An 11,917-nucleotide genomic window follows, 5' to 3' on the forward strand; every position below is an offset into this window, starting at 1 on the left:
TACTAGGAGGGAAACAACAGATACTGGGGGCCTACTTGAAGGTAGAAGGTGGGAGAAGGGAGAGGATCAGAAAAAAAAATACCTATAGGGTACTATGTTTACTACCCAGTTGACAAAATTATCTGTACACCAAACCTCCGTGACATGAAGTTTACCTATATAGCAAACTTGCACATGTACCCCTGAACCTAAAATAAAAGTTAAAAGAAAAAATTACATGGAAAAAATTAAAATAAAAGAAGGAAACTAAATACTATTAACTTATATAGTGTACACTGAAGAGGTATGAGGAAAAGTTGTAGGGTTTATGTCACATAGCTGTGAGTGCCAATATATGATCTATATAAAAATAGCAGAAATCCCAAAGTGCTGAGATTACAGGTGTGAGCCACAGCTATATAAAAACTGGCCAAGGCAGGTGGATCACCTGATGTCAGGAGTTCAAGACCAACATGGCCAACATGGTGAAATCCCATCTCTACTAAAAATACAAAAATTAGCCAGGCATGGTGGCAGGCGCCAGTAGTCCCACCGACTCCGGAGGCTGAAGTGGGAGAATCACCTGGACCTAGGAGGTGGAAGTTGCAGTAAGCCAAGATCGCGCCACTGGCTTCCAGCCTGGGTGATAGAGTGAGATCCTGTCTTAAAAAAAAAAAAGACAAATGGAGGAGTAAGAAATATACATCTGAAAATTTGGAGTAAGGTCAGGACTAGAAATACAGACTTGGCAGTCCACTATGTAATTTCACTATAGCAGAAGTTGTATGTAGCAGTCTATGAGTCAAACGCTATTTGGCTAAATTTTTAAAATAATGAGTTTTTTTTTTTTTTTTTTTTTAAGAGCCTCTGTTTCCCAGGCTGGAGTGCAGTGATATGATCTCAGCTCACTGCAGACCTGGGCTCAAGCAATCCTCCCACCCCAGCCTCTCAAGTAGATGGGACTACAGGCTTACACCACTAAGCCCAGCTAATTAAAAAAAAAAAATGTGTAGCAGGGTGTGATGGCTCATGCCTGTAATCCCAGCACTTTGGGAGGCTAACACAGGTGGATCACCTGAGGTCAGGAGTTCAAGACCAGCCTCACCAACATGGTGAAACCTCGTCTCTACTAAAAATACAAAATTAGCCAGATATGGTGGTGCATACCTATAATCCCTGCTATTCAGGAGGCTAAGACAGGAGAATCGCTTGAACCCAGGAGGTGGGGGTTGCAATGAGTCCAGATCATGCTATTGCACTCCAGCCTGGGCAACAAAAGCAAAATCCATCTCAAAAAAAAAAAAAAAATTGGCTGAGCAGCTGTGGCTCACACCTGTAATCCCAGCACTTTGGGAGGCCGAGGCGGGCGATCACAAGATCAGGAGATCAAGACCGTCCTGGCTAACACAGTGAAACCCCGACTCTACTAAAAATACAAAAAATTAGCTGGGCATGATGGCACGTACCTATAGTCCCAGCTACTCAGGAGACTGAGGCAGGAGAAACGCTTGAATCTGCGAGGCAGAGGTTGCAGTGAGCCAAGATTGTACCACTGTACTCCAGCCTGGGCAACAGAGCAAGACTCTGTTTAAAAGAAAAAGAAAAGAAAAAATTTTTTTGTGTGTGGAGATGGGGTATCCTTCAGTTGCCCAGCTGGTCTTGAACTCCTGGGATCAAGTGATCCTCCTGCCATGGTCTCCTGAAGTGTTGGGATTACAGGCATGAGCCATCAAACCCAGCCTAAATTTCAAGCTCATATATTAAAATCTGGATTTCTGGTTTTTCTTGAAAAATTGGAAGTTCTAGTAGCATTTTGGGCTAGGATAACTTCATGACAATACCATGGTTCAAACCTAGTCTACAAATCTCTTATTTATTTATTTAGACAGAGTTTCGCTCTGTCATCCAGGCTGGAGTGCCGTGGAGTGATCTTGGCTCAATGCAACTTCTGCCTCCTGGGTTCAAGCAATTCTCCTGCCTCAGCCTCCTGAGTTGCTGGAACTACAGGCATGCACTACCATACCCAGCTTATTTTTGTATTTTTAGTAAAGATAGGATTTCACCATGTTGGCCAGGCTGGTCTTGAACTCCTGACCTTGTGATCCACCCGCCTTGGCCTCCAAAAGTGCTAGGACTGCGGGCGTGAACCACCACACTTGGCCCATTTCTCATTTTTATAGTTTAGCAGGTCTCTGTAAGTGTTTGAATTTGTTATCCCTGAACTTACATCCTCATCAACATTATAGATTTCTTTTTTCTTTTTTGAGATGGAATTTCACTCTTGTTGCCCAGGCTAGAGTGCAATGGTATCAGCTTGGCTCACTGCAACCTCCACCTTCCAGGTTCAAGCAACTGTCCTGCCTTAGACTCCCGAGTAGCTGGGATTACAGGCACCCACCATCACGCCTGACTAATTTTTTGTATCTTTAGTAGAGACAAGGTTTCACGATGTTGGCCAGGCTGATCATGAACTCCTGACCTCAGGTGATCCACCCATCTGTGGATCCCAAAGTGCTGGGATTGCAGGCGTGAGCCACCACACTTGGCCTATAGATTTCTTTATAGTTATTTTTATTAATTAATAGGTATATAATGGTAATATAAGTTGTCTTATTTTGCTATCTTTTAATTTTTACAGGGCTATTTTTCCACATTATAATATACTATCCATAGTCCTCATGATTAAATTATCATCTCTTTCAACCATTAGTTGAGAAAAGTCTTATTAGTAAAAATCTGTATTTTTATCCATGATCATATAGTTTATACAGTAGACCTTTTATCAGTTTTATGTGTATATATATTTCAGTTGGCTACAATTAACTTACTTTCAAAACAAAATTTTATGTACTCAGAGCCCATCAGTGCCTAAATAATCCTGTTTCTTTAAATGCCCATGCTTTTTCTTAGAGAAAGGCTCTCTGTATGACTTTCTTATAGCTCCTTATGAGAAACTTGATCATTTTTTTTAAATCAAGAAATTAATTGGCAAAGTTGTGAGGTAAAAAGTATACTTTTTATAGCACACAAGACTGGCATTAAAACATATACTTGAAACTTCTTACTTGAAAATACTAGAATTAGAAAATAAGCACTGAAAACAGCTTTAGATATGACCTTTTTTAACAGATAAGAAAACCTAAGACCCAGGAAGTGTAACTAACCTGCAAAAGTTAATATAGCTATTTAGGCTGAGCATGGTGACTCACACCTGTAATCCCAGCACCTTAGGAGGCCAAGGCAGGCGGATCACCTGAGGTCAGGGTTTGAAACCAGCCTGGCCAACATGGTGAAACCCTGTGTCTACTAAAAATATAAAAAATTAGTCGGGCATGGTGGGATACACCTGTAATCCCAGCTACTCAAGATCCTGAGGCAAGAGAATTGCTTGCACCCAGGAGGCAGAAGTTGCATTGAGCCAACATCGTGCCACTGCACTCCAGCCTGAGTGACGGAGTGAGACTCTGTCTCAAAAAAAAAAAAAGTTCATATAGCCATTTATACCAAAAGGAAGATGTCAAATCACAGTGTAAATGATAGATAACTTCAAAGTTAATTTCCCACTTGTCTTATCACACATTTTCCTCTTACAGTGTCAAGTACTCATCCCTAGTGGCACTTGCCTTCATAATTCGTCCCACAGCTGTCATTCCGTGGACACCTTTGCTCTTCAGACATTTCTGTCAAGAACCAAGAAAGCTTGATCTCATTCTACATCATTTTTTACCTGTAGGGTAAGTGTGGTAACAATCCATCCCTTAATTTTAGTAACCTATAAATCACAGATTATGAACAAAATTTTACATCTTTCAGCTAATTATTATATATTCTAATGTCAATGAGAACTCTTAGTCCAAAGAAATAGAATATTGCAAAACTTATGTATTATATTCTTATCTTTATGATCCTGACTATAACTATTTTAATTTGCTTAACTGAGTACTTTTGTAATTATTTCTAACTTAGAACTGTCCGATGCTTTATTTCCTAAATATTTCTCAAATATATTTTAGGGATACTTGATTCTTTTACATTTGTATAGGGCTTTATCATTCACAATGTGTTTTTACATATTACCTCATAATTTTCATAATACTTCAATCTAGGCAATATATGTTTTTATTTTGTAGTAGAGAAAACAGGGGGCTGGGAGAAATTAAAAATGTGTTAGCCAAAGCCATTGGGCTGGTTGCTATACTGGTATTGAAACCCAGGTCTTCTAACTACACTATGAGCTCCTAGGATCAGACCTGTCCCAAGTATCTAGTAAACTACCCCAAATAATTATTTATTGAAGGGATGACTGCATTCTGACTCTTAGAACAGTGATCTTTTTAATATACAATCATGTACCATATAGTGACATTTTGGATAGCACTGGACTGCATTTATGACAGTGATCCCATTAGATTATATTAGTGTATTTTACTGTAGTTTCTGTGTTAAGCTATGTATATTCATTTATTTGAAATGGAATTTTGCTCTGTCACTCAGGCTGGAGTGCAGTAGTACAATCTCAGCTTACTGCAACCTCTGCCTCCCTCCCAGGTTCAAGAGATTCTCCTGCCTCAGCCTCCCAACTAGCTGGTATTACAGGCGCCCGCCATCACACCCGGCTAATTTTTGTATTTTTAGTAGAGATGGGGTTTTACCATGTTACCCAGCTAGTCTTGAATTCCTGACCTCAGGTGATCTGCCCACCTTGGCCTCCCAAAGTGCTGTCATTACATGCATGAGCCACCGTGCCCAGCCTGTTTTGCTATAGTTAGATACACAGATACTTAGCATTGTGTTATGGTTGCTTACAATATTCAGTATAGTACCATGCTATATAGGTTTGCAGCCTAGGAACAGTAGGCTATACCATATAGCCAAGATATGTGTAAGCTATACTATCTAAGCTTGTGTAAATGCACTCTATGATTTTTGCACAATGATGAAATTGCCTAATGATGCAGTTCTCAGAATGTATCCCCATTGTTAAGTGTACATGACTGTACTAGTATTCATTAGTCACAAGTATTTTTTGGGTAGCAATCTGAAAGGACTAAATTATCTTGCGTCTCAGTTGCTACCTTGTTGTCATTTCTCAGATGTATTACTAACATTACATTAAGTGTGTTCATTCATTCAGGAAGTATTTAATCCTACTATGTGTCAGGCAGTCTTCCAGATGTAGGAGATGCATCAGTTTAACCAAAAAAAGTTCCAGCCTTCATGAAGTTTACATCCTAGTAGGGAAAGAGAGACAGCTCAAAAGATAAGAGTAAATATGTATTTGTCAAGTGATGGTGATACAGGGAAAAATAATTGTGGGATAAGGAGGAGAGAATGCTAGTGCTTGGGGTAGTGGGGGAGCTGTTATTTTTAAATAGGGTAGTTGGGAAAGATCCCCATGATAAGGTGACACTGGAGCCAAAACTTGAAGGAATTGAGGGAGTGAACCGTGTAGTTACTTGATGAGAGAATATTCCAGGCAAAGGAACCAGCCAAGTACTAAGTATATTGGACATATTTAAGGAACAGCAAGAAGATTGATGTGGCTAAAAGACAGTGAGCTTGGAAGAATGTAACAATGAGGTCAGAGAGATAGCATGGGCTCAGTTCATAGAGGCTTTGACACTGAGGGAGATAGAAAGCCTTTTTAATCTCATCAGCAGCATGATAACGTATTCATTTAATAAGCATTTGACCTACTTTATATCCAGCATTTGATAATTCAGAAGTGAGTAAGATACAGTGTCTGCTCTCAAAGTCTGTAGGAGAAAAAAGATACAACAATACAGATGCTCCTTCACTCAGGGTTACATCCTGATAAACTCATTGCAGGTTGAAAATACGGTAACTCAGGCAAGGCACAGTGGCTCACACCTGTAATCCTAGTGCTTTGGGAGGCCAGGAGTTCAAGACCAGCCTGAGAAATATAATGAGACCCTGTCTCAACAAAAAAATTTAAAAATTAGCCACGTATGGTGGCTCTAGGCACGCCTGTAGTCCTAGCAATTTGGGAGGCTGAGGCAGGAGGATCCCTTCAAGCCAGGAGTTCAAGATTATAGTGAACTATGATCATTCCACTGCACTCCAGCCTGGAAAACAGAGTGATATCCTGTCTCCAAACAAAATAAATAAAAAAGAAAATATTCTACATCAAAAATGCACTTAATACATCTACCGTACTGAACATCATAGCTTAGCCTACCATAAATATGCTCAGAATACTTACATTAGCCTACAGTTGGGCAAAATCATCTAACACAAAGCCTATTTCATAATAAAATTTTTGAATATCTCGGGTTGGGGATGGTGGTTCACACCTGTAATCCCAGCACTTTGGGAGGCCAAGGTGGGTGGATCACCTGAGGTCAGGAGTTCGAGACCAGCCTATTCAACCTGGTGAAACCCCATCTCTACTAAAAATGCAAAAATTAGCTGGGCGTTGTAGCGGGCATCTGTAATCCCAGCTACTCAGAAGGCTGAAACAGGGGAATCACTTAAACTTGGGAGGCAGAGATTGCAGTGAGCTGAGATCTTGCCATTGCACTCCAGCCTCGGGAACAAGAGTGAAACTCCATCTCAAAAAAAAAAAAAAAGTTTGAATATCTCATGTAATTCATTGACTGAATTTCACTGAAAGTGAAAAACAGAATGGCTCTATGGGTACCATTTCAAAATTGAAAAATCGTAAGTTGAACCATCATTATTTAGGGATTATAATTCTTACCCAGTGATTTAAAGTGTTCTAGTGGTCAGGTGCAGTGGCTCACACCTGTAATCCCAGTACTTTGGAAGGCCGAGGCGGGCGGATCACCTGAGGTCAGGAGTTCAAAACCAGCCTGGCCAACATGGCAAAACCTCTTCTCTACTAAAAATACAAAAAAATTAGCTGGGCATTGTGACATATGTCTGTAATCCCAGCTACTTGGGAGACTGAGACAAGATAATTCCTTGAACCCCAGAGGCAGAGGTTGCAGTGAACCGAGATTGCACCACTGCACTCCAGCCTGGGTGACAGAGCAAGGCCCATCTCAAAAAAAAAAAAAAAAAAAAAAAAAATGTGTTCTAAGCTAGGTATAACAAAATGCTGCAGAAGAACTGAAAGGAATCTAATTCTGCTTGCAGAGGGAACATTAGTAGAAGCCTTATAAAGTAGGTGGTGTTTCAAGTAACATCAGGGTGAATATGAATTTGCCAGGCACAGAGAACGAGCATGCTTAAAGCTGAAAAAGCCTAAAGGAACCTATTCACATAGATCAGATGCTTGCTTTGTTTATTTTGAAGGGAAATATAGAAAAGAACAAATGAGATAATGTATGTGAAAATACTCTGAAATTGTGCAGTGTAGAACAAATGTAAATCACAGTCTTAATTAGCCTTATATTCAAGTCCTTGATGCATAGAGTTGGCCCGAGACTTGAATGATGTAACAACCTTTTACATATTTAGCACCCTTTAAAAATAGTCATTGCATATCCAAATGCTAATAGTGTCTATAAATATAGAGAAAAATATTAAATTAGTCTTAGGAAAAATTCTAATATATGTGGCCATTTTGTTTACTTTTTACATGACCTTGAGAATTTGGGATATAATTTTGTCATTTTGTAAAATTAAAAATTCTTCAAAAAAAATTAAAAATACTTCAGTTGCCTTTCATCTGCCACACTATTTCACCAATAATTAGCAAGACTGGACTGAATAGGTCTTACCAGCATTCCCGTAATTAAGAAGATATTATAAACAACTTTTCACTAATGAACTTGACAAATGAAATGAACCAATTTCTTTATCTCATTATATATTTGTGTGTGTGTGTGTGTGTGTGTGTGTGTGTGTATATATATATTTTAATTTTTTTAAATAAAGATGAGGTTTCACCATTTTGGTCAGGCTAGTCTAGAACTCCTGACCTTGCGATCCACCCACCTCAGCCTCCCAAAGTGCTGAGATTACAGGCGTGAGCCACCATGCCCAGCCAAAATGAACAAATTTGTAGAAAAATGCAACTTACTGGCCGGGCGCAGTGGCTGATGCTGGTAATCCCAGCACTTTGGGAGACCGAGGCGGGTGGATCACCTGAGGTCAGGAGTTCGAGACCAGCCTGGCCAACATGGTGAAACCTCATCTCTACTAAAAATACAAAAATTAGCTAGGGGTAGTGGCAGGTGCCTGTAATCCCAGCTACCTGGGAGGCTGAGGCAGGAGGATTGCTTGAACACAGGAGGCAGAGGTTGCAGTGAGCCAAGATCGTGCCGTTGCACTCCAGTCTGGGCAACAAATCGAGACTCCATCTCAAAAAAAAAAAAAGCAACTTACCATAACTGACAGGATAAACAGAAAATCTGAACAGTACTATATATATTAAAGAAATTTAATTTGTAATTAAGATCTTCAAAGAAAGACGCATCAGGTTCAAATGGCTTCACCGGCAAATTATTCCATATATTTAATAAAGAAGAAACATCAATTCACATGAACTATTCCACAGAACAGAAAAAGAAAAACATTTCCCAATTCCTTTCATGACAATAGCATATTGTTTTTTTTTTTTTAAATTGCATTTTAGGTTTTGGGGTACATGTGAAAAACATGCAAAATTGTTGCATAGGTGCACACGTGGCAGTGTGATTTGCTGCCTTCCTCCCCTTCACCCACATATGGCATTTCTCCCCATGCTATCCCTCCCCAACTCCCCACCCCCCACAATAGCATATTCTTGATACCAAAAATCTAACAAGGACATTACAAGAAAGGTCAATTATAAACCAGTATTTCTCATAACTATGAATGCAAAAGTCCTGAAGAAATATTAGCAAACTGAATCCATAAAATATTTAAAAGAAATATGACATCCAATATTGGGTTTGTTCCAGGAATGTAAGGTAGGTTTAACATTTGAAAATCAGTCAGTGTGATTAATGACATTAAGAGAATAAAGGAGAAAAATAATATGAGTTCCTTAATAGATACAGAGAAAGCATATGATGAAACTAAAGTCCCAATCATGATTGTGGGTGGGGGGAAAGGCAACCCTTAGAAAACAAACTGTGGAAAGGGACTCATTCATGTGACAATTTCTATAAAAACTTTACAGAAAAATCATCCTTAGTGTGAACGTATTGAAATCCTTTCTCTTGAGATTGAAAAAGATACAAGGATGGTTATTATCTTTGCTCCTGTTCAACAGTATGCATCCTAGCTAGTGCAATAAGACAAGAAAAGCAAGTTAGTGGTAGAAAAGGGCCAGGTGCTGTGGTTCATGCCTGTAATCCCAGCACTTGGACAGGCCGAGGTGGGCGGATCACCTGAGGTTGGGAGTTCAAGACCAGCCTGACCAACATGGAGAAACCCCGTCTCTACTAAAAATACAAAAAATTAGTCAGGCGTGGTGACGGGCACCTGTAATCCCAGCTACTCAGGGAAGCTGAGGCAGGAGACTCGTTTGAACCAGGGAGGTGGAGGTTGCAGTGAGCCAAGATCACGCCACTGCACTCCAGCCTTAGCAACGAGAGTGAAACTCTGTCTCAAAAAATGGTAGGAAGAAAGAAATAAAACTATATGACTTTGTATTATGATTGTATATGTAGAAAATTCAAACGAATCTAGAGATAAACTATTAGATAATCATGTTCACTAGATACAAGGTTCATACAGAAATATTAATTGCACCTGGATATTAAACCATCGGGTAAAAGTTTGAAGAATAGTTACATAGTTCCAAAGTATCTTCCACAAGAGACCTACTAATTACAAAGTATAAAACGATAACTTTATAGTGGAGAAACTTGGCAGACATACCTTAACTAGGTGACTGAAGTTAACATTGCCAGTAACAGGACAAATCAGTATGATGAGACGCTTGATCTGAAGCACTGAGAAAAAAATCCCATCACTTTGGTGGTGTTACTGCCAAAATGCATAACCTGAATCTAATATTAAGAGAACATCAGACAAACCCAAATTGAGGTACATTCTACAAAATAGCCAAATTCCTCAAGATGCTGCAGTCATAAAAGATAAAGGAACTAGCATTCCAGATTAAATAGACTAAAGAAACATTAAAAACTGAATACAACAAATGATTGGGGTTGGGCGTGGTGGCTCACACCTGTAATCCCAGTACTTTGGGAGGCTGAGGTGGGCGGTTCACCAGAGGTCAGGAGTTCAAGACCAGCCTGGCCAACATGGTAAAACCCTGTCTCTACTAGAAATACAAAAAATTAGCCGGGTGTGGTGGCACACACTGGTAGTTCCAGCTACTCAGGAGGCGGAAGCAGGAGAATCACTTGAACCTGGGAGGTGAAGACTGCAGTGAGCCAAGATCAGGTTCACCCTCTGCCTCCTGGGTTCCAGTGATTCTCCTGCCTCAGCCTGAGCATTCCAATCTTGATGACAAGAATGAAACTCCATCTCAAAAAACAACAACAACAACAAATGATTGGGATTTATTTTTTCTTTGCTACAGTGGTCATTATTAGGACAATAGGCAAAATTTGAATAAGATCTGTAAATTAGCCAGTCCTTATTCGAAATTCAAATAGTAGTAAAGATTTAATGTTAATTTCCTGATTCTGTGATGTGTGGTTTATGTAGGAGAAATTCTTTTTAGGAAATATCCACTGACATATTTAGAGATAAGGTTGACTGTGTGCAACTCACTCTTAAACAGTTGAGGAAAAATATGTATATTTAAAGAGAGGGTGAAAAAAATGGATGAAACAAATTAGTAAAATGTTAACATGGGGAATCTAGGTGAAGAAAACTTAAAATATTCACAGTAGTATCAAAAAATATCAGCAAATTATGAATACATTAATATAAGGTGTTCAAGATCTCTACACAGAAAGCTGTAAAACATGACTGGGAAAAATTAATGAAGGCCGGAATAAATGGAGGAATATTTCATGTTCATGGATGAGGGACTCAATTTTTTTTTTTTTTTTTTTGAGATGGAGTCTCGCTCTGTTGCTCAGGCTGGAGTGCAGTGGTATGATCTCAGTTCACTGCAGCCTCTGCCTCCTGGGTTCCAGTGATTCTCCTGCCTCAGCCTCCTAGGTAGCTGGGAAAACAGACACATGCCACCTTGCCCAGCTAATTTTTGTATTTTTAGTACAGACATGTTAGCCAGGATGGTCTTGAACTCTTGATCTCAGGTGATCTGCCCGCCTCAGCCTCCCAAAGTGCTAAGATTACAGGTGTGAGCCACTGCATCTGGCCAGACTGTCTTTTAAAGTAATCAGTTGTCTCCAAATTGATCTGTACATTCCATGCAATTCCAATTAAAATTCCAGTACAATGTGTGTAGGTATCTATGAATTGATATGCTGACTTTAAACTTTTAAGTGAAATGCAAAAGTCCAAGAATAGCTAAGATTCCTTGAGGGAAAAAAAATGTTGGAGGACTTACACTACTAGATTTTTTTTTTTTTTTTTGAGGTGGGGTCTCACTCTGTCACCCAGGCTGGAGTGCAATGGCACGATCTTGGCTCACTGCAACCTCCACCTCCCAGGTTCAAGTGATTCTCATCCCTCAGCCTCCCGAGTAGTTGGGATTACAGGTGCCCACCACTATGCCCTAATTTTTTGTATTTTTAGTAGAGACAGGGTTTCGCCATGTTGGCTAGGCTGGTCTTGAACTCCTGATCTCAGGTGATCCACCTGCCTTGGCGTCCCAAAGTGCTGGGATTACTGGCATGAGCCACTACGCCTGACCTACACTACTAGATAGTAAGACTTATTACAAAGTTATAGTAATTAAGACAACTTAGAATTAGTGCAAGGTAAAACAAATAGATTGGTGGAACAGAATATGGTCCAGCAGCAGATTCAAACATAAGTAGTCACTTTATTTATAAGGAAGGTGATACTGTAGTACAGTAAGGAAGGGATAGTCTTTTCAATAAATACATAGTTGGCTATCCATATGGAAAAAAAAAATCTG

The 11,917-nt window shown here is 39.6% G+C and overlaps 2 protein-coding genes across 4 annotated transcripts in view; one reads left to right on the forward strand and one right to left on the reverse strand.

Annotated features, from left to right (window-relative positions):
- Window positions 1-11,917, reverse strand: part of PIGBOS1 (PIGB opposite strand 1) — a 35,957-nt gene that overhangs the window by 15,164 nt on the left and 8,876 nt on the right. For 2 of the 3 annotated variants that reach the window (XR_010338533.1, XM_064365702.1), the window contains one exon: window positions 9,775-9,848. The gene's annotated coding sequence lies outside the window, so the exon portion shown is untranslated. Of the gene's footprint in view, window positions 1-9,774; window positions 9,984-11,917 lie in introns of those variants that run through there. The other variant, XM_064365703.1, reaches the window with a different exon arrangement.
- The window catches only part of PIGB (phosphatidylinositol glycan anchor biosynthesis class B), a 42,503-nt gene that overhangs the window by 12,736 nt on the left and 17,850 nt on the right, over window positions 1-11,917 (forward strand). The window contains exon 6 of the mRNA XM_064365701.1: window positions 3,573-3,713. Within this exon, the coding sequence (XP_064221771.1) occupies window positions 3,573-3,713 (141 nt within the window). The remainder of the gene's footprint in view (window positions 1-3,572; window positions 3,714-11,917) is intronic.

This window comes from Aotus nancymaae, unplaced genomic scaffold (genome assembly GCF_030222135.1).
Source record: "Aotus nancymaae isolate 86718 unplaced genomic scaffold, 86718_ANA_hifiasm-v0.15.2.pri h1tg000062l, whole genome shotgun sequence".
Taxonomy (NCBI): Eukaryota; Metazoa; Chordata; class Mammalia; order Primates; family Aotidae; genus Aotus; species Aotus nancymaae.